General features: G+C 43.3%; 1 protein-coding gene across 2 annotated transcripts in view; it reads left to right on the top strand.

Moving 5' to 3' along the window:
- The window catches only part of PLXNC1 (plexin C1), a 144285-nt gene that overhangs the window by 40744 nt on the left and 78487 nt on the right, over positions 1-25054 (top strand). Inside the window, exons 5-6 of one of the 2 annotated variants that reach the window (XM_035721856.1) lie at positions 14445-14559; positions 22008-22161. In XM_035721856.1, coding sequence (XP_035577749.1) covers positions 14445-14559; positions 22008-22161 — 269 coding nt within the window. The remainder of the gene's footprint in view (positions 1-14444; positions 14560-22007; positions 22162-25054) is intronic. The other variant, XM_035721857.1, reaches the window with a different exon arrangement.

Below are 25054 nucleotides of genomic sequence, written 5' to 3'. Positions count from 1 at the left end.
GCTTGGGTGACCAGAACGACAAGGGTGTCATTACTGAGCAGGGATATGGGGGGTGGTGGTGACCTGTTTTGGATGCACAGCAATGCTGGGGGTGACTTCCACTCTGGCAGTCCAGGCGAGGAAGAAGAGTGCAGGGCCTGGTGTTGGCTTGCTTGGGATTGAATCCAGGTTTCTTTGTGACTTGCAGGTTCCTTATCTTCACTGTGCCAATCTCCTCTTCCAGAAAGTAGGGCTAATAATACCTTAGAGGGTGGCTGAGAAGATTAAATCAGATCATGTGCATAAAGACCTGGGCATGGTACCTGGGTCTTAGTGAGCACTCAAGTAATGTTAGCTATTGTGTTGGTGGACATGCAGAGGAGGAAGCCATTAGTTGTAACCAAGGTTGGGGAAGGCTTCAGAGAGGAGGTGGCATTAAAATTAGGTGGTGACTAAAATTAGCACAGGAGACAACAGGTGTTGTGAGGATGCGGAGAAAGGGGAACCCTCTTGCACTGTTGGTGGGAATGCAAACTGGTGTAGCCACTCTGGAGAACAGTATGGAGGTTCCTCAAAAAGCTAAAAATAGAACTACTCTATGATCCAGGAATTGCACTGCTAGGTGTTTACCCAAAGGAAACAAAAATACAGATCCAAAGGAGTACAGGCACCCTGGGGTTTATAGCAGCATTATCAACAATAGCCAAACTATGGAGAGAGCCCAAATGCCCCTTGACTGCTGAATGGATAAAGATATGGTATATATATATTTAAATACACACACACACACACACACACACACACACACACACACACAATGGAATATTACTCAGCCATCAAAAAAATGAAATCTTGCCATTTGCAATGACATGGACAGAGCTAGAATGTATTTTGCTAAGCAAAATAAGTCAATCAGAGAAAGACGAACCATATGATTTCACTCATATGTGGAATTTAAGAAACAAAATGGATGAACATTCAGCAAGGGAATAAAAAGAGGGAAACAAATCATGAGAGACTCTTAACGATAGAGAACGAACAGGGTTGATGGAAGGGGAGGTTGGGCTGGGATAGATGGGGATGGAGATTAAGGGCACTTGTGATGAGCACTAGGTATTATGTGTAAATGATGAACCACTCAACTCCTGAATCAACACTGAACTGTGTGTCAACTAACTAGAATGTAAACAAAAAAAAAAGATAAAAAAAAAAAAAAATCAGGCCTTGAAGCCTGAGTAGACTTTCCCCAAAGGACCAGGGAGTGGAAGGCATTTTAGGGGATCCAGCATAGTGAGCTAGGGCTGAGGGAGCAGTTGGTTGGATCGAAGCCCTAGAGTGCCCTGGCTCTGGGAGGAAGGACGGGCATGGGGGCTTGGGTGGGGCCAGGATGTGAAGGGCTCTGAGTTTGGACTTCATATTAGTGGGTGCTGGAAACCCATTAAAGGATTTTCAGCAGAGGACACGATCATGTTTGTGTTTTCAAAAGATCATCCTGATGGCAGAGTCCAGCATGAACCGCACTAACCTGAGCACCAGCTTTATCAGACTTCCCAACCGTCCACCTTCCAGGCTCCACTGTCTCCTGGTCTGTCTCGTAACGAACGAGCTTATCTCCTGTCTCGTCCTGCGTCATCTACTTGGCCACTCTTCCTCCACCTCCCTGCCTCTCCCAGCGCCACCGTGGGGCTCCACTTGCTCTGGTCCTAGTCACATAATGGAACCGGGGTTGGGTCCTCTTCAGAAAACGGGTTGTGCGGGAAAGACCAAGCTTCTTTATCATCCCTCGCTGTCATGCCTCACTCTGCACAGGGAGTGTATAGGGTAAGGCTGTACGAATCATAATCAGCAGGCATGTTAACGACAAGGTGTCTACGGTTCCCCTTGATGATTTGTGTAAACCTGACACCTGCCCATATTCTTCTCCAGGTTTCTTCCATGTAGACACGTGGAAAACCTTCAAGGAAACCCCAGCCAGCAGCAGCTGGTAGATCATTCCTTGACCCGGCCTGACGACAGGGCTCTGGCCAGTCCCACTGTCAGCCTTCCTGAAAGGGTGGCAGTAACAGAAGGGGATTTTGAATACAAGGGAGAAAAACTGAGATGTGACTGCTAAACATATTTGTCCCCAGCACTCCAGAGGAACTAGCAACAACGACCACAATAACAACAACAACAACAAAAGGAGTTAAATGATTTGCTTACGGCCACATCCAGTTCCTTACACTGCTCTCCTGTGTCGGGGTCTGCCTCCCCTCTCTCCTCCAAGAGACACTCCCTCCTCAAGCCTCCCCAGCCATTTTTTAGCTCTAAGGGCCCTAGGCTGTGACTGCCCAAAAACTTGGCCAAGGCAACCCCTGGGGCATGGTAAGCCATAACCACACTCTCGTGAGGTCTGCGTTCCCGCGGCCCGGTCTGTCCTGCTGAGGGGCGGGCCGTATGCAGCAGAGACGCCCACCGAGGCAGTAGAGGAGCCCCCTGGGGTATGCCCACTGACCCTTCAGGACACAGTTGCAGTGCGCCTCCCCCGAGAAGCCTGCCCCAACCCCAGGCGCACTCTGTGTGGACGGGGGGCGGGGGGCGTGCTCACCCTACACCGGTCGCTGTGCCCTGCGTGCCGTGCCTGCTCCAGGTAGTCCCCCTGCTGCCCTGTGAAGTCAGCACTAGGACAATACCCACGTTAGGGATGAGGAAACAGCCTTAGGTTGTGTATTCCTTTTCCACTGCTGCTGTAACAGATGGTCACAACCTTAGGGGCTTAAAACAGCATATGTTTAGTATCTTACAGTTCGGGAAGCCGGAAATCTGTAGTGGGTCTCACTGGGCTACGGTCAAGGTGTTGAAGGGGCCGTGTTTCTTCGGGAGGCTGCAGGGAGACTGCATGTCCTTGTCTTTTCTAGCCTCCAGAGACAGCCTGCCCCCTTAGCCCGTGGCTGCTGCTTGCATCTTCGAAGTCGGCAGTGAGGCACCTTCACATCTCTCGGGCTCTGAATTCTATTTCCATCGTCAGGTCCTCTTCTCTGACTCTGACCCTCCTGCAGAGCATCTACGACAGTTTCCCCATCTTGAGATCCTTAATCACATCTGCAAAGTCTTTTAGCCGTGTGAGGGAACATAAGCCCAGGTCCCAGGGAAGGGAGATGTGGGTATTTTTGGGGACCGTTACTCTGCCGATGTCGGGTTGCACAGGTAGTGGAATCTAGCTCGAACTCGCAAGCCAGCGCCTTCACCCCCCACTGTAGGGAAAGGGAAGAGGAACGAGGAAGAGATATCATCCCTTGTGGCAGGGGCAGTAGAGAGAAGAGCCTGATCTAAATGGACCCTTGGCGGATGACTGTCTATGCCTAAGAAAGATGATGGGACTCAGAGCCAACCTGACTTGTAGAAAGACTTCCACCTTGAAAGTGTAAGCATCCATGCTTTCAGTTAACAGGTATCTATCGAGACCCTAGCGTGTGGCCGGCGCTGTTCTAAGCACTAGGATTCTGCAGCAGTGAACAGCACAGCCCTAAATCTTTACCCTCGTGGAGGTCCTTCTAATGGGGTGTTCAATTCCTAAGGCTGCCCTAGCCAATGACCACAACGTCAGTGGCTTACAACAACACAGATGTATTCCCTCACAGTTCTGGAGGCTAGAAATCCACAACCGAAGGCTCTAGGGGAGAGTGCTCCCTCTCTTCTTCCAGCTTTAGGGGCTCCTGGTCTTTCAGGCTTGTAGCAGCAGAACTGTGAGCCCCGCCTCTCTCATGACGTGGGCTTTTCCCCCTTGTGCCTCCAAATCTCCTTCTCCTTTCTCTTTTCCAGACACCAGGCACTGGATACCTTAAATCCAGGAGGATCTCCTCTTGAGGTCCTTGCATTACATCTGCACAGACCGTCTTTCCAAACAAGGTCACCTTCTGAGGTTCTAGGTGGACATGAATGTTGAGGGAGCATTGTTCAACTCACCACATGGGGGAAGAGGGACCATGTAAGCATAAAGAAAGAAATAGCATGTCAGATGGTGATCAGTGTTCTGAAGAAAAATACAGCAGAGGATGGGGCTAAGGGGTGCTGGCTGGAGGCCCCAGAGGTTGCAGTTTGAACCGGAGTGGTTCCTGAAGGCCTCACAGAGCACGTCTGAGCCAAGACCCGAAGGAGCACATTCAGCTCTGGAGATGTACCCCTTCGTGGGTTATGGCCAGCCCTAACTGAGTGGCTCAGAAGACAGTTTGAGACAGAAAATGCTTCCCATTCTGCCTTCATTCCTCCTTTTCTTCCAATCCGGGATGTGTCCTTGTGCTTGCAGCCTGGACAGTGATGCTCCTTGATGGTCCAGCGTGGCTTCAGTGACAGTGATCATGGTAATCATGGAATTTGGGGGCGGCCCCATCCTTCTTGGGTGAGGACCCCATTGTGCCGACTAATTGTGTAGAAGCAAGTAGGACAACCATCTGTGGGGAGGAAGCAGTGGGGAGCAAAGAGGAATACACTCTTCGGACCTCGGGGCACTCCTGAATTACCCTGGCCGAAGCCCAGCCCATGTACCTGGGTTAGCCAGAATGCTGAAAGGGGTTTGGGGACCTTCTAACAGTGGAGACAGGTTTCGGGTGAGCCAAGATCCCCCGGGTTGTTCTGCATCTGTATCCACTGTTAGGAGCTGTGAACAAATCCTACTTCTTTCAAAGCAGAAGGAGGAGAGGGGGCGAAATCATGGAGGGGCAGAGCTCTTGGTACCCCGAGAGCTGGTAGAGGTCGACACAGGAAGAAGGCTCACCTCACTCAGAAGCCAGTTTTGTTTGAAAGCACTGGCCGCCGAGGTCCTCCGAGCGCAGCATCCAAACTGCTTACCTGCACCATCTTGTTAATTGATGTTCCCTGACTTGGAACAAGTACCATTAGGAACGCCCCTTTTAGTAAATACATGTTTTAATGGAATAGATTTTTTTGAAATGACCTTATCTCAGGCAGCAGGCACTTTCATAAGTATGTATTGATTGGCTTTTAAACATTCCTCAAATGTTTTCACTTGTCTTTGTGACCTAGAAGATGTCCTGTTCCCAGCACCTTCTCCACCTTCAAACACAATGTTCCCATCTTCTTTGGAAGCCTTCCAGGCAGCCTTTCATGTTTTTGCTTTTGTAACATTTTGTAAAGCTTAGGCACTTATGTTCTGCTGTATAGAGAGGGGACTGTTTCTGATAGGCTAAGCGGGCATTCAGTATTGCTCTCAGGAAGATGGGCCACCTGCTTTCCTGGTGGGGAGATGGAGGCCCAGAGTGGGGAAGGCCTGTGTCCCCAGCTGCACAGGGCATGTGGAGAAGAGCAGCTTTGAATCCAGATCATCTTGACTCAAAAGGCTTCGTTTTCCCATGTTTATTTCCATCTTACATATTTTAAAAACACCTCCCTTAAGTTCTTCAGCTCATGGTTTATGTTTGGAAGCAAAAACCACCAGCTTCAGTAAGCTCATCACCCACAAAAGAACCACATGGGGTGAAGGCTACAAATCCCTTTTGTGTGAGTGTTTCAGTCTGTAAATGTGTTTTATGTGCGCTAAATAACTCTGAGTTTCAAGACAAAGTCTGGTTTTCCACCATGCCAGTTAACAGGCCAGCCCAGTGAACAAAAATCAATGAAACAACTTATGCTGGTATCATGGAGACATAGTCAAGAATTTTAGTCGCTTTGAAATTGAATTCCTAATCCAATTCAGCTAACGCTTGTTGGATACGGGCTGTGGGTCAGGCCCTGAACTAGGCCCTTGGGGAAGAGAGATGAATGAGGCTCTGCCCTGGAGAATCTCACAGGTTACAGTGTGAAGCATACACCAAGCAAATACTGTCCATACACCATGGAAAGTGCTTCTAGCTGGTGCTCAAGGTGTGGGGAGGCCCCAGAGAGCCCTTTAGTCTTGGGAGGAAGGCATGTTGTGATTGAGAATCCTCCAAGAAGCCTTGAACTTGGTCTGCCTCCTTACGGAGGAAAGGTACACTGCATGTTGACCCAGCATGTGCGAGCAATGCCCGTGGGCAGTCTGATGCGCCTTATTGCCAGGATCCCTGTCTCGTCACTACCATTTTGTATGTGTGTAGCTTATGTCACCCCAATTTTTCCCTAAAGTCTGTTTCACTTGCCTGAGTAATAAGTATCACAACAACCACTACTATTTACTGAGGCATTATTGTAAGCCTCGGTTAAATAGATGCACATTTTGCTAACAACTCCATGAGGTAGAAACCATTAATATCTGCATTTCTGCAGATGGACAGCCTGAGACACAGAGAGGGCACGTGACTTGCCCAATGTCACAGGCTTATAATTGACAGAAGCACTCTTCCCTTTGTTTACTAGCCAGTCTGGTCTTCAATCAGTTCCTTGCAGAGAACAGAGTTCCAAGCTTTATGTGAACTCAGGGTCCTCGCACATGCTGCCCCTTCTCCCTAGAATGCTGTTCTGGTTATTTTTTGATGTGGGTCGATGGTTTTCATCCTAGAACTCTTGAGCTGAAATGTCACCTTTCTTGACCAATCTAAAGTAATTCCTCCGTGCTACGTTTTTGGTTTTTGCAGAAGACTTACCTTAATTTGAAATTATTTGATATTATTGTTTATTTGGTTTATGTCTGTATGTCTCACTGGAATGTAAGCTTATTAACAGGGGGACTTTAACTGGTTTATACTTTGATATGTCCACAGTGCCTACTATGGTGTTTGGTGTCTGGTGGCACTCAGTAAATATTTGTGGTGTGAATGCCAGATATGACACTAGGTCCTGGGGCTTGCCAAGGTGAATGAGGTGGGTCTTTCCCTTGGGGTAACTGCAGTCTGCTGGGAGAGACAGGCAATCAGCAGCTAATGCGATATGCTGTCTACACCTGGAGCACATGTAAGGTGCCACAGGGACACAGAGGAGGGAGCTACTGCTTTGCCTGGAGCTTGGGCAGACATCATGGAGGAAGTGACATTGAACTCGCCTTAACCAAGGAACACAATTTCACCAAGTATACTGCAGGCGCAAGGGCCCTCTGGGCACCGTGGGAACAGCATATGCTAGGAAGAGCCAGGCATGTTTGCACTGCATGTGTTAATCACATAGACAGACTCATCAATCCACAGTTGCCTAGGGATGAGTTTGTAGAAGAAGGCAGGAGCTAGATCATAGTGCCAGGGTAGAGACATGACCATGGAAACGTGTGGTCTAGGCTTCTGGTCATAAAAGACACATGGGTGGAGGAGTTTGGTGCAGGCAAAAGGGTGCCATTGAAGGTTTTGAAGTGGGAAGTGCTATGAGCAGCTCTGTGCTTGAGAATCGCCTAGATGTCTGTATGGAGGCTGACTGGAGGCACTGGAGGTGGGAAGGCCAGAGCCCAGCTACAAGGTGATGGACGAGAGTACAATGCAGGAGATAACATAGAGGGATGCTTAGAATTAATAGGTCATTATCAACTGAATATGAGAGTTGAGAAAAGAAGCCAAGGAAGGCCCAAAGTTTTCTAATTTGATCCACTATTTGAATTACTGCTCATTAGCCAAGTTCAGGCAGTGTTTCCCAGTGTGCATGACTAGACTGTCTAAAAATGTTGGAAGATGTTGCATCATTCATTCCTGTCTTGGAAAGTTGCAAGGTACGCCAGCATAGTCAAGGCTCTGAGAAGTCCTGCAGCAGAGAAATTAGTTTAATTTTATTTGCCCAGTGTCTCCCAAACCTCTTCGCAACAGAACCCTACTTTAACACTAACACCCCCCTCCCCAAACAACCCAAAGAGCACTGTTGTTTTCTGAGAAGTGACTAAAAGCTATATTTTCCTATATGACCCGTGCTCAGGGAGGACCTGTTGACTTTTATCTTGGCATTTACGATGCCGCTCTCCTGGCAAGCCTTTGGAAACTTTTAGGAATTTGGCACAGGAGTAAAGACTGCCGAGGTTCATGCCGTGCCACCTGATCGCTCCGCCTCACAGTTTCCTCATCCTTGCAGTGGAGCCAATAATAATAATGTCTACTTCCCGAGGTGGTTGTGAGGATCAATGAGTTAATTTTCAGAAAGCCTGAGGAGCAGTGGCTGGCCTGTGGGAAAGGCTCAGTAAGCGTTAGCTTTTGTGCGAGGCCATAGAGACGTGGAAATGTGAGCTACCCTGACTGGTTTTTGTGTCCCAGGCCCTCCACTTGCTAACTCTGTGACCTTGGGAAAGCCATATGGTGCCTTTCTGCACCTCAGTTTCCCCCATCTATAAAGCAGAGACAATGATCATTCTTACTTCATAGGTTTGTTATGAAGAATAAATGAATCTCATCATGTGAAAGAAGGTGGCCCTGGCATGTGAGATGGTTTCATTTAAAAAAAAAAAAAAGTCCTCTAATTTGCCTCTGGAATTAGCATAATTTTATCATGTAGATTGACTTTTGGCTCCAGTGACGAAGGTCCAATTTTTCAGCTTCCCTAGCGTGTTATTTTGATCTGGTATTTTGTCATCCCCCCTTCCTGACCCCAGAGCCCTTGGATTCAGGGTGTAGTTTGCCATAGGGACATCCTGTTCTCTTCTATTCGGTCGAGTTTGGTTTCTTCATCTCTTGGACTGACAATGTCAATAAAAGCACCCCCCTTTCCTAAAAATGTAGGCATTTGCTTGAAATCCCTTAGCAGAAGACCTTGGGATGCTCTTATAGCGAGACATTTCCCCCCAGTATGGACACAGCCTCCTGTTCCCCGAGAGAGAGAGGCTGGATCGTTTCCTTGTTAAAAGTTTTCTGATATTATATCAGTATAGAATGTTTGGAATAGGTCACACCAACCCCATGTTCAAGCCAATTACCTGATATTTAGTTATCAGTTTCTTTCAGGGACTATCTGCTCTTGGTGAAAAATTAGATTAGGGGATGCTAATGAAATTCGAGCGGCAGGAAGTAGAAGTTATATTTCTGAGTTCAGAGTTTCTATTTCAAGTTTGAGTAAGTGGGCTTTTTGAGGATGGAGGCAGGGAGGATACCTCCTCCCCCCGCACTGCCCCTTCTGGAACCTGCCGGGCGCCTGTGGGTTCTGAGTGTGAAGTTTGAGGTCGACTCGATTCCCCTGGGCGCTGCAGGTAGCAGGACAGAGTCCTAGGCTGTCTCCAGAGGAAGGGCCATGACGCTGTGTTGTAGATTTTGACCTTCGGAGTGGGTGCCAGGGATCCAGCAGAGATATCAGGTGTAGTAGGTTCCTCAGGGACAGGCAGAAGTCCTCCAGGGGCTTACGTGCTTTTTGCCAACGTTCCTATTAGCAGCTTCCATTTTAGATCAGCCAGAGTGAGGGTGATAATGTTGGAGTCACTGAAGTTATGGGTTAGTTTACATGTTGATGTGGGATTTCTTCTTCTTTTTTTGATTGGAAGGAGGCCAAATCAGAGAAAAGAGATCACCCTACGGAGGGGCTCCTGGCAAGGGGTCCAGTTGGCCCCATCCGAGCCTGGGGGTCTCTCTGACCTCAGGCCAGGACACTGGGCCCTGCAACACAAGAAAAACTTCCCTCCTAAATTCTGTTAGGATTTTGGATAATTTTTGCACAGTAATAAGCACTGAGTTGCTCTTTGGGCTTCTCAAAAGGGAAAAGTTAACTCAAAGATTGTAAACTTAAGTATATTCCAGCATGTTGCTGACTTAGGTGGATAGTCATACCTCAAACAGTAGGTGAGAAAGGGCTTCCATTGTCCCAGGCTGTCAAATACTAATGACAGAAGAGCTCACTCACGTGCCAAAATTCACTTTTATCCTAGTTTTTCAGTGCTTTAATGTCTGTCACTTATATTTTAAAACTCATATTTACGAACACTACTCTAACTTCGGTGACACTGAATTGTGGGATTGAAGCTTTTTGCTTATTGTAGTATTTATTGCACTACTTAATTCAGTAAATATATAAAAGTGACTTCAATTTATTTTTATATTATTTTACATGTTTTTACAAACAGTCTTGTATGTGAAATTTACCTTGGTAACTGAGATGTCACTCTAAGGACCAATAAAGTCTCACTGAACAAGGGAAAAAAAGAGAGAGAGAGAGATCCTGGCCCTAATAGAGTCAGATTCCAAAGTCCCCTAGCCCAGCCCACAGGCATTTTACCTGCCTGGGAACTTCAGTTCCTTTTCAGAGGTGGGTCTCCCTGTTCTTTATGTTGGCATGAAAACAATTAATAATTTAAATCCTGCCCATTAAAAAACCAGAAATAATGTATAAATATAATAGAGTAGTAATAAATTCAAAAGTCGATCCCGCTGGGCACTGTTCCCAGACTACCAGCTGAGCAGAAACACAAATAAGTAAAATAGAAGAAAAACTGCTATATAATGCAAATGGCTGCAATCTCATTGTTTCCTGCTACTCTTTACTGCAAATATATACCGTTGAAGTTACATTACGGATAAATAGGTTTTGTGGGCTAACCTGGAGACCTAATCACTGTTTTTGTAACATTTCTATGGGGAGAAAAGTGTATTCCATATTACAAACAGATGGGTAGCAAGCAAATTGGGGGTTGCATAATAGGTTTGTAAATTGGGAGCCTCCTGGGATTTTAACCTGTAGATGGATGTTTTGTATTCAGGGCTAGTGATAGATGAAAATCAGAGGCCTCTCAGAATCCCCCCTCCCCCTCAAGTCCTTGCTGTCCTTTCAACCTCGAGAGACTGTGTCTCTGGGCTGCTCATCCTGGCCCAGCCCTACCCTCCCCAACCCCTGCTGAGGCCCCAGGAAGCCAGGAGGAACCCTGAATGTCTTTACCCTTTCACACCTTATTAAGTGGGTAGTTAGGGTTCATAGGAGGCCTCGCAGCAGGGTGGCCAAGTGGGTGGCTCTGTAGGCAGACTTCTGTCACTTGTGGCTGTGTGACGTTGGCCTGTTATTGCCCTTCTCTGAGCCTCTGTTTCGTGCCTATAGAATGAGGTGGTTGGGAGGACTGACGGAGTGCCACCTGTAAGCGCGCAGACCAGAGCCTGGGATGGGGCAGTGCTCCCTCCTTGCACGTGCATGCTGAGCTAGTTACTCAGGGATATTTGAGTTTAGCTAGATTTCTGTGAACTCGGGAAGCAAACCTATACTATGAAAATACTTTCTGAACTCCAAACAGCAAACTTGGAAACAAGGGCCTGGAACCTTTCTGTTCAGGAGCTCAAGCCTGGATAGGTTTTGAACATACTTTTTCGTGAGCTGGGGGTGGGGGGGAGGGCGTGGTCCATGTACTTACATAGTTGAGCAGACAACATCAAAGTCGGTTATTGTTTTGAATAGATTAGGCTTTACAGCAGATTTCATAGAAACTAATAAGAACAAGCTTCTTAACTAGTTTTTTTCACTAAAGTATCTCCACATACTGTGTTTTTCACCTAAGGAAAATGGTTTTGTTTTCTGTTTTTTTTTTTTTAATTTTTGGTTTGGGTTTTGTTTTGTGTTCTTCAGACAGTCTTTTCTTTGCATTTGAGCAGGTTCAATTTCCTGATTTGCAAATAGGCGAGTGCCTACATATGGGCCTTATGGTGTAGGCATGAGATCAGCTGGAAATAAGGACTTGGAAAAAGAAAATAGTGATTAGACGTCTTAGGGCTTTTGGGTAGACCCTCAGTAGAGGATGGGGTCATAGCCGTATCCACAGAGGAAGGGAAGCAAATCTATCGCTTGCTGTTCTCTCCAGAATGTGCTCATTCTAATCCGAATCCAATTTTCCTCTTGTCTGTGGCCTGAAGAAATTGAAATGAAGCCACTTAGATCAGCCGACCTGAGAGCACCTCACTGAGGATCAGCCTCACCAAGAGTTGTGTTCGACCATGAGATTTTAATTTCATTTGGACAAAGGCTTAAGTGTCTATGCCACCTGACCATTGATTTTGTGATACATAGGAGTTAGAATGATAGCTTTCGGAAGGGATAATTTCGAAACAACTGCTTTTATTTTACTAAAATGTGGGGGCTATAAGATCTGCTCCCCCTCCTTAGGAAATCTGAATGTGCGGATAACATGCTGTCATGAAGACTTTATAATCTGCAATATTGGAGAAGTAATAAGATGCTGTTGTTGGTTGACCATCTGGTTGTACATTCTTGGTGTCACGGTTTGCTGTTTTATTTTTTTAAATTTATTTTTACTGGTGAGAAGCAAGAAATGGGAGTTTAGAAATTTCAGAGGTGTTTTAGAAGCAAGAAATTCATGTTTAGTTGCTTAACATGGTTAGATTTTGTTTCTACCTTGTACAAAATAGGAAGTAAAAGGTTCGCTATATATGTTTTCTTTTTTTTTTTCCCTAAAAGATAAACTGAAAACTTCTAATCGGCTCCCTCTCTGGCCCCAGATTTGAACTTTTAGCTTACATTAAAAACAGTCTCTTTATCATAAGTAGGAATTAAACATACATTAGAAGAAAACTTTAGAAAGAAAAATCACCCACAGAAAGGACCTATAGAGATTTCATATTTCATCCATCCATTCAAAAATATTTATTGAAACCCTAGTATTTGCATATCATGCTGCCAGACACTGAGGGATTTGCTGAAGAAATCTTAAAGACATTCTCCCTTCCTTTGAGGAGCTTAGAGCTTCCTTGGGTGGGGGAGAAATGACACCGACATATGAAACACTTAAGTTGTAATTCAACACAGCATATGATTAAATACCAAAATGTGTGGTTCCGACAAGAAATGCTATAGGAGTTCAGCAAAGGGGGTGATAACTCAGTGGCACTACTGTGTTCTGCCTGCAAATTGGCAAATTGCAGCAGTATTTGTGTGAAGTATTTTACACTTGTTTTTTTGGCAGCCTTAGGCCTTGACTTCCAGGCAGCATTAAGAGCCCACGACAATATTTGTACTCCATTCGCTCTAGAACTGGCTTTGTTGTTGTTTTTTGTTTTGTTTTTCAAATAGACAGAGGGAGCATCTTATTCAAACCAGAGTGCCCGAGAGAGGCCGGTAGTTTTGACAGTCGTAATCTCTTTCAAATCCAGAATAAGGAACCAACTTCGTCATCCTGTTTTTCAATCCAGCCGCACTCGTCCGTCTGTGGCCGACTCTCCCTGACACCGACAGGCGGTTTAATTTGAACTTAATGTCCGTGACGGATGAGCTAGCCATAAAGGGTCGGATGAATTGATGGCTTTGGAAAACTGCAGATGAAAATCCCCACGGTCAGGACGTTGGAAAAGGAGCCCACACAGATGTAGGGGAGTTTGGACACAGATGTGCTCCTAGCAAACAGGGTTCCCCAGCACTTGCTCAAAGCACTGTGCCCGAGGATGATGTTTAATGAAACTCACCAGCTTCCTGTTCTATTTTGGTCATATTCAAATTAGCACAGAGCTCAAAAACGAAGCCATGGGGCCTACATTCTTACAAATTGAAAAAAGGAGAGAAGAGGAAGAAGAGGAAGTAAAAATGTTTGTGAAGTCAGATACTCTTTCGGGGCCCACATCCCGCCCCACTCTGACCCTTTGAGGGACTCCCCACAGATGCATGCCTTTATCACTTCATTGCTTTTCAATCTTGTGATTAATGAATTTTCCACTTCTTTTCAAACTTACTGTCACTGGTTCTCCTCTACCCCTCCATTTTAACCTCAGGCCTTGAGGAGGCATAGGTAACAGATATTTTGGTCTCCTTGATATCATCCAGTGGAATGTTTGTGGAGTTCAACACCTTTGAGAATACCATGGCCCTTGCTGTTCATTCTTTTTGTCGGGTTGCTGGCCCTTCCGGTGAGGCAGGAGTTCCCAAGTTAGGGTGACCTAGAGTGGCCAAGACATCCAGCAGAGGAGCGCTCTCCTCCTTTAGCTCCTGGTCATGTTTACTAGAGGAATTGGCCCCGGCCACAGCTTAAGATTTATTTGGGACATCTTCTGCACTGACAGACTTGGGAAAGTGGCCCTGGAAAGTGTTGCACCCATATCTTTTGATATAATTGGGTGTCTGTCTAAATAAATGTTATGTAGCAGATGGTTATGGAATGGCTTATCACATTCTTGGGAAGACTCTGCCCTTGAAATATTTATATTTAATTATCAGACTACAAAGCACAAGACAGCTTTATTTTTTTCTTAATAACAAATAGATTTCCACAGTAGGTTGATATTCTGGGGATGAACCACAAACCTAAAACCTATACAATATGTAAACCCTTTCTTGGGCTGTCCTTTGCACCAGGTTTTTCTCAAAGGGAGCCCTTTAATTTTAGAATCCACTAGAGGATGTGCTTTGGGTGTATTTGGCAACGTCATCCTGAGAGAGGCCGCGGGAGCCGAAGTTCAGCGTGTTGTCTACATTTGTTTTCTGCTCGTAGACATGATGGAAAAAACGCTCTGCTGTTGTCCTATTGCTTTTCATGGTTTTAGCATCACGTTCCCATTCTCGCTCAAAATCAATAATCCTCTGCCCAAAGCCTGGCATTCTGTACTGAAGCCAAGGATGAGAAGTTTTAACTAATGCATGTGTGGGGTGGCTGTTTTGTTGCCTTTTCCTTTTTTTGATAGGTGTACTTTTAAAGAAGATTGTTTACATCCAGAGAACTTTGAAAACTGGCTGGATATTTCATCAGGAGCAAAAAAGTGCCCTCAAATTAACCTATTTCGAAGCAGTAAAGATAAGGTAAGAGGAAAGATTTTAATTTGTCTCTACTGTCTCATTTTGCACAACTGATGCTAACTTCCTTCTGTGTGTGAAGTATCTACTAGCATTAAAGAAGCTTAGTTAGAAGAGTCCATTCATTTAGTTACTAATATTGAGTGCCTGGCAGATGCCATACACTCTGCGAGATGCTAAGGAAATAGCAGAGAACAAGACATACGGCGAGCCTGCCCTCATGGAGTTTGTCATCTTGTAGACCTCGTTCACTGAATTTAAAGAAAAAAATGGACTATTAATGTAGTAGAAAAAGGTACTGGTAAAAAAGGAAGAAAAAAGTTCAGACTCATGGTCAACAAGATTCCTTAAATGTGACTTAAGTGTAGAATTTTATTTTAGGGTCCTTTCCCTAATTTGTGCAGGCTTCTCCTGATAACTATCTTACATACATGGCTTTAAGCAGTACTGGGAGAGAGGGTGAGAAACCACTGCAGGCAGTGATTATCGTGAGTGGGGTTCCTTGGCAAGCCAGGGGGCTCTTGTTATGGCCGTACCACCATTGGTAGCTCTTCAGCCCTATCACTGGATGAGAGAGAGGACACAATGAGCAGCCTATGATTGGAGCATCTTCTGATTCACACACCATCCTTACCCTATGGGAATATGGAATTCCTGCCTTGTAATCTCAGTGGTGCTGTAAGGAGACATTTTCTCCCTAATTATAGTTCTTGTATTATGAATAATTGTACAGAATCCCCATCAGCAGCCAGTTGACCTGTCTGTCGAGCTCACTCTGTTTTATCTGAATGCCACATTAACAAGGAAATGGGCCACTTTCTCTTTTCCTGTACACTTTACCATTTCAAATAGCAAGACCCATACCACTTAAGATGATTTAACATTTAATAAAGGAGAGCCAGAGCATTTAATGAGTGATAAATAATAAAAGAATAAAGCTTTCAAGTCATAACTGATCAGAACCTAAGGATTTAAAGTTATTTGGCTATTGTCACTTTCTATTGTTTTCCGGCAGGTTGGGGGGGGGGGCGGTGAAGAAAGAGCTTTCAAAGCCTTCATCCAAACCTCCACCAGCCCTGAGTCAGAGTGAAAAAAATGTGTGAAGAAGATGCTTAGGTATCTCAGCATAGGTGTGGTCAAAATTTTCTCTTATCAGTCTGAAAAATAGCTAACTTTCGAGCTGATAGAGAATGATAAAAAAGAAATACCAAGATGTTTGAATATACCCCGGACTCTTGATAAATGGTTAAGATTATCCAAAATTTTTGTTTTAATCATTTTGAAAATTTTAAGGGTGATACTTCAGCTAAATGTAGTAAGAGAAAGTAACTTGTTGATTATATAAAAGATGCTGCCTACACAATCTGCTTACCAATCTTTGGGTTCACTGGTATAAATTAATCACCATTTCTATCTAGTTTGGAACGTTGCAAAAAATATTTACCACCCAAACAACCACTAGTGCTTTCTTCTCTACCCCGAGTCCCACTGTGGTTTACCCAAATCCCTGTAGAACCTTCCCACACGACCATTACCTCGCTCTCCAACTTACCATCACTCTCAAGGTAAAGGAGATAAGAATTTAGTAATCTTTGAAACCAACTTTAGACTGATTATTTTAATAACGTTGATAAAACATGTCATGCCATCTCTTAGTCATATTGTTTCAAAATATTTCCTACTTTTATGGTCATCTGTGACTTACCTGAAAGTTCCAGATCTTTGTTGATTTAAATAATACCTGACCCTGACCTACAGAGATGGTAGTCTATAGCTCGGGTCCAAGAGTGTTGGCTACCTGCCCGTCACATGCCTAGTAACATTCTAGTAACTTTCTGAGTACAGAAAGACCCTGATATAATGCAGAGCCTCTGCTTCCAAGAAGCATCATCTCTTTACACAAAACAATTAGAAGATTGTATATCCTCATCCTCATTACAGAATCGGCATTAACAAGAAATAATTGGAGCAATTCCAGTTGGCTTGGAGGGATTTCGTGAGGTTTTGTTGAGCAAAAACAGCAAGATGCAGAAAAGTATGTGTGGCATGATCTTATATTGATCGAAAACTCAATATATGCTATTGATATATATAGCATATATGATATGCTATTGATATAGCATGATCTACTGTATATGTTTATGTCTCTATATAATTATTTGCGCATGAAGAAGAATATGAAAGAATTCTTACTAGGTTGTGAACATGGGCTCTCCTGCTGGTGTGACTGATGATGTGGTGAGAGGGAGGGCTGAGACAAGTAGGAAAAAAAAAAGAAGAAAAATGAAATTCTCACATACACAAACATAAAAAAAAAGGATGTGTGACATCCTGTTTTTGCATTATGCAAAATTGTTTGTATACTTATAAAGACATTGTAACAATCAGTGAAAATGGCTAATACTGATAAAAACAGAAAAGACAGAGAAATAGAAGTATTTCCTACAAACAGCAGGACTCTTAAGGCAGAGACACTAGAAACATTTTTTTACAAATCAGAATGAAAACAAGGAATTCCACCATCACTGATACAAACCAGCATTGTTTTTAAACTTGTGTCTAGTGCCGTAATACAAGAGACGGTAATATAAATAACTATGGGAAAGGAATAGATTAAAAAATGTCACTATTTGCTCATCTTAAGTGGTTGTGTATCTTCCAAATCTAAATATATTAGCTTTTAAAACTATTCAAATTAGAAGTAAAAGTGCTAAATGTTCAATAAACATTCAAATATCAGTAACGTTAGGTGAGGTAAAGGAGTTAAGGTCAATTAATAAAAGATCCCATTCATTAAAAACAACCAAAACACTCAGGCATAAACTTAGAGGATGAGGTGTATACCCTATATTTTAAAATCACTTTTACTAGAAGATACCTTTGAAGACAGCTACCACAAATAGTAATTTGGGCTATGCAATAGCTTGCTTTAAGCAATTCTTTCTAACAGTAACTAGTGGGGCAGTGGTCTATTGAGGCTGTTTATAACTCATGATAGGGAAACCTTACCAATTAAAAACATAAGCATAAATAAAAATAAAAACACACAAAGTATTTTCTTGGAAGATAGGAAAAACATCTTGAATATATCCAGACACATACTACATTTCTGGGCAGGAAGATACCATAAAAATGTCATTTCTTCCTCAACCTATTTTCTAGATTGCATGTCATCCCAGTGAAGATTTGAATAGACTTTTTCTTAAAAGTAATTTAAGATCAGCTGGAATAATATGAACTGGTCAAGAATATCCGAAATGTGTTTTGAAAAAACAAATGTATTTAAGCTAGACCATTCCCATATGATTATGAACTTGTAGATAGTGACAATAACTCAACCCATGATTCTGTTTAAAAGTAAGAATGTAGATCGTGGGAATAGGCTAGAAACCTCAGAAATAAATGTAAAAATTGTAAAGATCAGATATCATAAAATAAGAGGAAACAAAAGAATTATTTCATAAAAGGTGCTGAGATAACAGACTTACAATATGGAAACAACTTAATTCACATTTTACATTAAATATAAAAATTTAAGCTAATTAAGAAGTAATAAAAAGCTAACACGTAAAAACAGAAAATAGAAATAGGTACCAGATAATTGGAAATATAATTTTCTTAGCCCTGAAGCAATGTAGTGTGTAATAACAAAGGAAAAATATTCATATACTTGACATTTAAAAATATACAACAAAAAAGATAACTACAGCACAATTCAGGGAAAACATTTGCAACAGGCAAGATATTCATTGCAAGATATTAAAACCAGGAGAAATTAAAAAGAAAAATACCAGGACACCAAAGAGTGGGCAAAAGCGTACATTCTCACAAGAGGAGGTTTAGAGAGTTAGACATAGTTAGCGGAATATGTTCACGTCACTAATTATCTAATAAATACAAATTAAAGTGATAAGATATGCTAACACCTGGCATTGGCAATGCCAATTAGCACAGCCTTTGTGGAGAGCAATTTGGTGTTCTGTTTCATAAGTCATAAGTATATTCATTCTATTTGAAACACTAATTCCAGGCTTTGAATTCTGAAGAAGTAACTTGAAAGAAGCAAAACTGTAAGCATGCGGATGCCGTTGCAGTAGCTTTGTAGACTGAGAAACCTAGAAATAAAGAAACTGTTTGGCAATAAGCAGAATGGTTAAGTAAAATAGGGTCTGCTACCTGCTAGAATGTTATGCAGCAAGCTCTCTGGTGCCGTGGACATGACTAGCTAATTGACACTCAAACTTTCTATCTCATCTGATTCTTTGTGTCTTCATTCCCTCTCTATCCAGCTTAGCTGGAGAAGGAACTATATTCTTAGTTGGAGAACCTCGTAAGGATTCCCAAGTTGGGTTTATTAAGCCAAGGCGTCAGGTTTTATCTATACTTGCCTGGAACCCACACCCACACAAAAATACCTTCAGCTCCCTGGCTACCCTCTCCTTCCACTGCACTTGAAAAAACTTGCTATTTTCAGATCAACTCCAACCTGGCTTCTGCCCCAGGGTTCCCCTGTAACTGTTCTTGCTGAGGTCACTAGCGAACTCCTTGTAGGCATCCAGCAGACACTGTAAGTCCTCCTCTTACTTGGTCCGTTGGCTGTGTTCTTGAAACCCCCTCTCCCGTCGCCCTCCCTCCCTTGGCACACCCTGCCCATGCTTACTTCCTTCTCTCTGGTCATGCCTCAGCCTCCCTTGCTGGCTTCATCTCTCCCTGACTCTAAATACTGGAGTTGTTTTAGACCCAGTTTGGGCTCTTCTTGTCTTTAGCTCTCTACTTTGTCTATAGACCATTTTATCCACTCCCTTGTCTTTATATCTCATCTCTGTGTTCATGTCTCCTTTATCTCTAGCCCACATTGCTCCTCTGAGTTCCAGGCCCATATCTAACTTGACCTATCTCTTGATTATTACACAAGTATCTTGAACTAAACACAACCAAAATTGAAATCTTGCATTTTTCCACCCAAAGTCTACCTCTCCCTCTGTGTGTCATATTTCAGTAGACGGTACTTCCATCCATCCGTTTTTCTTACCAAAATTCTCCATATCCACATGCCCTACCTCCGGTCCCACCCCATGCTACTTCCAAAGGGTATCCTGAATCTGTGAGTTCTTTCCGTCTCCACTGTACCATCCCAGCCTAGGCTTCTATCCCCTCTTGACGATCTCTTCATACTGTATGGCCTCCAGTTCCCAAAAGGTGACATCCCCACCTTTCTGCTAGACTATAAGCTCTTTGAGGGCAGGGACCATAGCTATTTGGTTCACGAAAGCATTTAACACCTTGCACAGCACTCGGCACATGTTAAGAGCTTGATAAAGAGGGAACAAATAAAGGCAACGATTACAGTTATGTAAAAGCTATGTCAGAACTGGAAGGAAATGTGGAAAATTTAAAACTGGTGAAAAAAGGATTTCAAAAAAAAATTCTGATTCTGTTGTTGTATTGTTTGAGTAATGAAATAAATTTAAGACCTGTATGTACACAGGATAATATGTGATCATGTGCTGAGATGTGTGTGCAGTTATAAATGCTGGGTCAAAGGCGGCAGCGTGAATGAGAGCTCAGCCATTTGTTGGAGGGGAGCTAGTGAGAGCAGTTTGGGCTTCGTTGCTATGCTCAAGCCTGCTACAGATGGTTGGACTTCAGTCCAGTTAAAGCTGGATTATAAGAACTTGCCTTCTCTGGCAAGATTTATTGGCTGAGAAACAGAATGTTTTGGAAATGGAAAGATGGAACTGACCCCAGGACTAGATTAGACATATCGAGCTGATTTGAGGACGAGAGACAACAGAGTTTGAGGCTGGCCATTGGAAAAGTCTGGGTTAAAGCCAGATGTATAACAGAAGATGGACACCTCCCAGGTTGTCTGGGGCTGTAGTTCTTCATCATAGTTGGCAGGTTACCACTTCCTCTGCTCCCATCTTCCTAATGCTTAGCCCACCTTCCCACCAGATACCCTTCATGCACCTGCTGCCGAAGGGGTCCACCATTGGCATATTAATTCCTTTAATTTCCTTTTTTTCTAACCTTCATTTTCTTTTTTTTTTTTAACTGAAATACAATCACATCGAACATTGTGTAAGTTTAAGATGTACAACGGGTTGGTTTGATACATTGATATATTGTCATATGATTACCACCGTAACATTAGCTAACACCTTTATCCCATCACATTGCATTTCCTTTTTTTGTGGTGGGATAATTTTCCTCTTTCAACATGAGAACTGGCTGCCTTGTTTCTTTAGATAATTCATTTGGGAAAGAGTTGCTTTAGGGGAAATTTCAAGATTTTCTCTTTGTGTCCATTTGTGTACACACACATACACACAGCCTCTCACTCCAAAACTCTGATCGTATGTTTGCCCACAAACAAAACCTTAATTTTAAGTAGACTTCATAGGTCACCTTCTTTAAAACTATAATCTAACAACAATACCATTAAGAAATAAAGAAATGAAAAATGTATCTTAGCACCTGGGAAATCAAGGTACATCTTCTTAAATAAACCCCAGCCCAAACAGAAACAAATGAAAAAAAAATCATGTGTTTGGATGGGAATACTTAATATCACAAATATATAAGATCTCCTAAAACTAATGCATCTATTTAATACAATTCCAATTAAACTCAGTCTCCTCGCCCCCTTTGGGTAAGATAGTCTTAAAATTTATATGGAAGAGCAATGTCTAGGAGATGCTAAGAAAATTATGAAAATAAAGATAAATAGAGTTTGTCTCTTCGGATGTTAAATATATTTAAAATCACAGTAGTAAAAGCTTGACATAGGAATAGAAGTAAATCAATAGATAATTGGAACAGAGCGGAATTCAGACATAGATTCCAGATACATGCTAACTTAATATATGACAAAAGCGGTATTTCAGTTCAGTGGGAAAAGGAAGGTATTTTTTAAGTAAATGGTTGTGACATAGCTGATTAGTCATCCAGATAAAAATAAAGTTGGACCCTTATACATAAAAATAAATTCCAGATAGATTACAGATAGAAGTTTAAAAAAACAAAACAAAGATCACAATTTTGTATTTGTCTATAAGCTAAAGTTTGGGAACAACTTTATAACCAACGCAAAAACATGACAACATAAAAACACATTGTGTGGGGTAAAAGATACCACACATGCAAGTTGTAAGACAAACAGATTAGGAGAAAATGTGTGTCAGAAATATGACAGATAAGGAGTAATGTCTATACAGAGCGCTCTTAAAAACTGATAAGGAAAATACAGAGCAGAAAAATGGTCCAAGAATATGAATATGTGATTCACAAAAGGGCGAATCAAATAGTCAAAACGTCTCTTTCTTTACATCAGCAGTCTGAGAAGTTCTCCTTCTCTGGCATGTCAAAGGGTGAGTTCACTTAAGGCTCGAGGATGGATGGAGAGGGTACCAAAACAATGACATGGTTCCTGAATCTTCTTCTTCCCCACACAGACTACAGTCACTGTGGTGGGAAGCTTCCCTCCCAAACGCTCGGAGTGGGAGTGTGTGGTGAAGAACCTGGACACAGGCAGGCAGCTCTGCAGGGGTAAAAGTCCGCCAGGCAAGACCTGCACGTGCAGCATCCCCACCAGAGCAACCTACAAAGGTAGGCAGACTCTTTGCTAGTTTTTTGTTTGAAAGTGAAGACGGCAGGAGAGCCTTCTGAGTTCCAGATGGCCCAGGAAGCGAGTTGAATGTAAGGGAGTCTGTATAGTCCCACCCTATAGATTCAGTCTCTGCCTACCTCCTGCTCTCCCTCCTCCCAGGACTCCAGCATCCTACTCTTGTGTGGGTGGAGAATGACAAGAGGAGGGGATGCTCGAGATGACAGTGGGGTAAAGCTAGAGATCATTGGGCTGCCCCTACCCAAAGGGTTCAGATAATTCAGAGATCGGAAAAGCTGGGAATGCCCTTGATGAGATGAGAAAATAGAACGGCTAATGTTCTGTCATCTTAAGATCATTGCATTCATTCAGAAAGGAAGTATTTATTGAATATCTGCTATGTGTTGGGCACTGTGCTAGGTGCTAGGGATACAGTGACCAAAAAAGACAGACCTGGTCCTTGCTTGCAGTATTTATAGCTTCTTGGGGTAGAGACAAGTAGGTGACTTGTGACAATGAAGCATGTAAATGCATAGAGAGCCATGGGAAGTAGAGGAAAGGGGCACCTAACCGAACCTGGGCGGTGGCTGAGGGAACGAGGAAAACTTCCTAGAAGATGAATAGAATGGAGCCAAAGAAAAGGGGAAAGAGCATTCCAGGCAGAGACCAACGAGTGTGATGGCTAGAAAGAGAGAAAAAAGCTTTGTCTGAAAAGCCATAAGAGGTTCTATATGGTTCAGGCAAATGGAGTAGGGACAGATGGAAAGCGATAGATACCAAAGAAGGCACAGAGTATCTGGTGTAAAGAGCCATTTACAATCAATAAATTTTTGTTGAATGAATGAATGAATGAATGAATGGCTGCAGGTGGAGGATGGCTAGAAAAGGAAAGGAGTGAGCTGTTTCGAAAAATCAGGTAGAAGGAAAGCTGTTGGGGTGATCCCGGTGGGGGTGACCGGGAGAGCAGGTGCAGAGACAGGGATGGAGAGAAGTAGGCAGATTCCAGAGAATCTGGATGGTTATGAGTTATGGTGGACACACTGAGGATTCAGGAATCCCCGTGGGAGAGAAAGACTAGAAGTAGGGTCACAAGATTGGTGCAGGCTTCCTAAAAAGGGGGAAAATCATGATGGAACTGAGTTTCGTGGTGAGAACTGGTGTTACTCGGTTCATCCCAAATCTCTCCGAAGGGAATTTGGTGCACCAGGCCAGAGACCCAAGCTTAAAAAAATGCCTCTCAGCCACTGGGCTCTTGGTGACTGGGATCGAACAGCTTGGAAAATGATTTCAGTTCTCCATTTTTCTTTGTTTACCCTATGCAGCCTTTGAGATAGGCTTCTAGTTAATTTTGCTCATTATAATGCAGATCTCACTCATGTATAAAATCCGTTTTTCAAGTATTTGAGATCACCTTGTAAAGCTCTTAGGTCACATTTAGAGCCTCCATCCGTTGCACCCGACTTCTGCCTGCCCTTTTCTTGGAATGCCTTGCATATTCTGAGCCAGCAAACAAACTCCCATCCCACCTCGTGCATTCAGCCAGCCGGTGGTCATTGCCAAACCTCTGTCCGTGCCCTCACCCCTTTCATCAAATCCTGTTGCCCTTCTGCTTTGAAACAGTGGAGGAAGAGTCACTTCCTTCCTAACAGTCCAAGCTATTCGGGCACCCCCCACAGGCACCCCCATCTGCGTAGTCAGGTGCTACATGGAACTCAAACCACTCATGGGCTGTTTCCTTGAGTCCTGTCATTGTTGGGTTTTTCCACGTAAGCCATTTTATCTCTTGCAGAATCACTGTAAATGCTGCCAGAGCAGAGATCAAATATATTTGTTTCCTTGTGATATTTCCCAGTAGTGTTTTGTGCATGGCTGACCTGAAGAAAAGTACAACTTTTCCTGGTGTTCATCACTGAACATTGTAGATTCCACTGAAGTGTGTTTTCCCTGGGAGTCTCTCTGTGCTTCCTGTCCGTATGTCCGTTCTACTAACATTTACAACTGACGGTTATCCTTTCGTATATAACCACTTCATGTGAGCAGAATTGTATGTGGTATCCTGGCTTTCAGAATGAATTTTATCGCTGTAGAGAAGTATCTTAAGTTAAGGGTTCTCAGACTTTGGGAATCACACGCTAATAAAATTTCACTATAGAAAAGTAAAGGGTGCCAACAGAGTTATGCCAACTTCTTATTTGGCTAACTGAAGCCTTTCATTTTTAAAGCCTCATCCTCTGTCTCCATTAACTCATAAAAGGAAGACAGTATCCTCCCAAATGGCTGACATTGAAAACCTCACCAAGGAGCACCGGCCCCTGGACATACTGGGCTTCGAGAGGGCCGCTCCAGGCTCTGGCACCCAGCCCCAGCTGGATACAATCATGTCATGGGGAACGTTGCCCACCACAGAGTCCCAGAGGCTCTCCAGGTGTGTTAAGTCAGGATATCGAGGAGCGTGGCTCTGGGATCTGTTTTCATCAGCTTCTCAAGTGATTCTGATACACCCCTGGGATTTGGAAACACCTTGGATAGAATATAGAAGTTAAGGACATACAGGAACAATGACATTTCTCTAATGCTGATTGAGCACGGTTTATATCTTTCTTGTTACTTTATTCTTTTGTGGGGTTTCTACCCAGTGAGTATGGTTTTCCAAAGCAAATAAGAAAACTTTTTATCATAGATTTGGCAACAGTTGACTCCAAGAGGATCATGGAACCTAGCCCATGGGAAGCACACTTAGAATCTGTTAGGCAAATATCGGCAGGGTGGATTTTGCTGAAGCTACAGGATTTTCGTCTCCCAACATTCTGGTTATCATGTTCTAGGCAGTTCTTGCTCGGTGACTTGTTTTATTCTTATGCCATGGCCAATTACAAGCTGAGATAGTGATCCCGG

This window comes from Zalophus californianus, chromosome 9 (genome assembly GCF_009762305.2).
Source record: "Zalophus californianus isolate mZalCal1 chromosome 9, mZalCal1.pri.v2, whole genome shotgun sequence".
In the NCBI taxonomy this organism is placed as follows: domain Eukaryota; kingdom Metazoa; phylum Chordata; class Mammalia; order Carnivora; family Otariidae; genus Zalophus; species Zalophus californianus.
The sequence above is the reverse complement of the archived record's forward strand: the minus strand, read 5'-3'. Positions and strand labels throughout refer to the sequence as shown.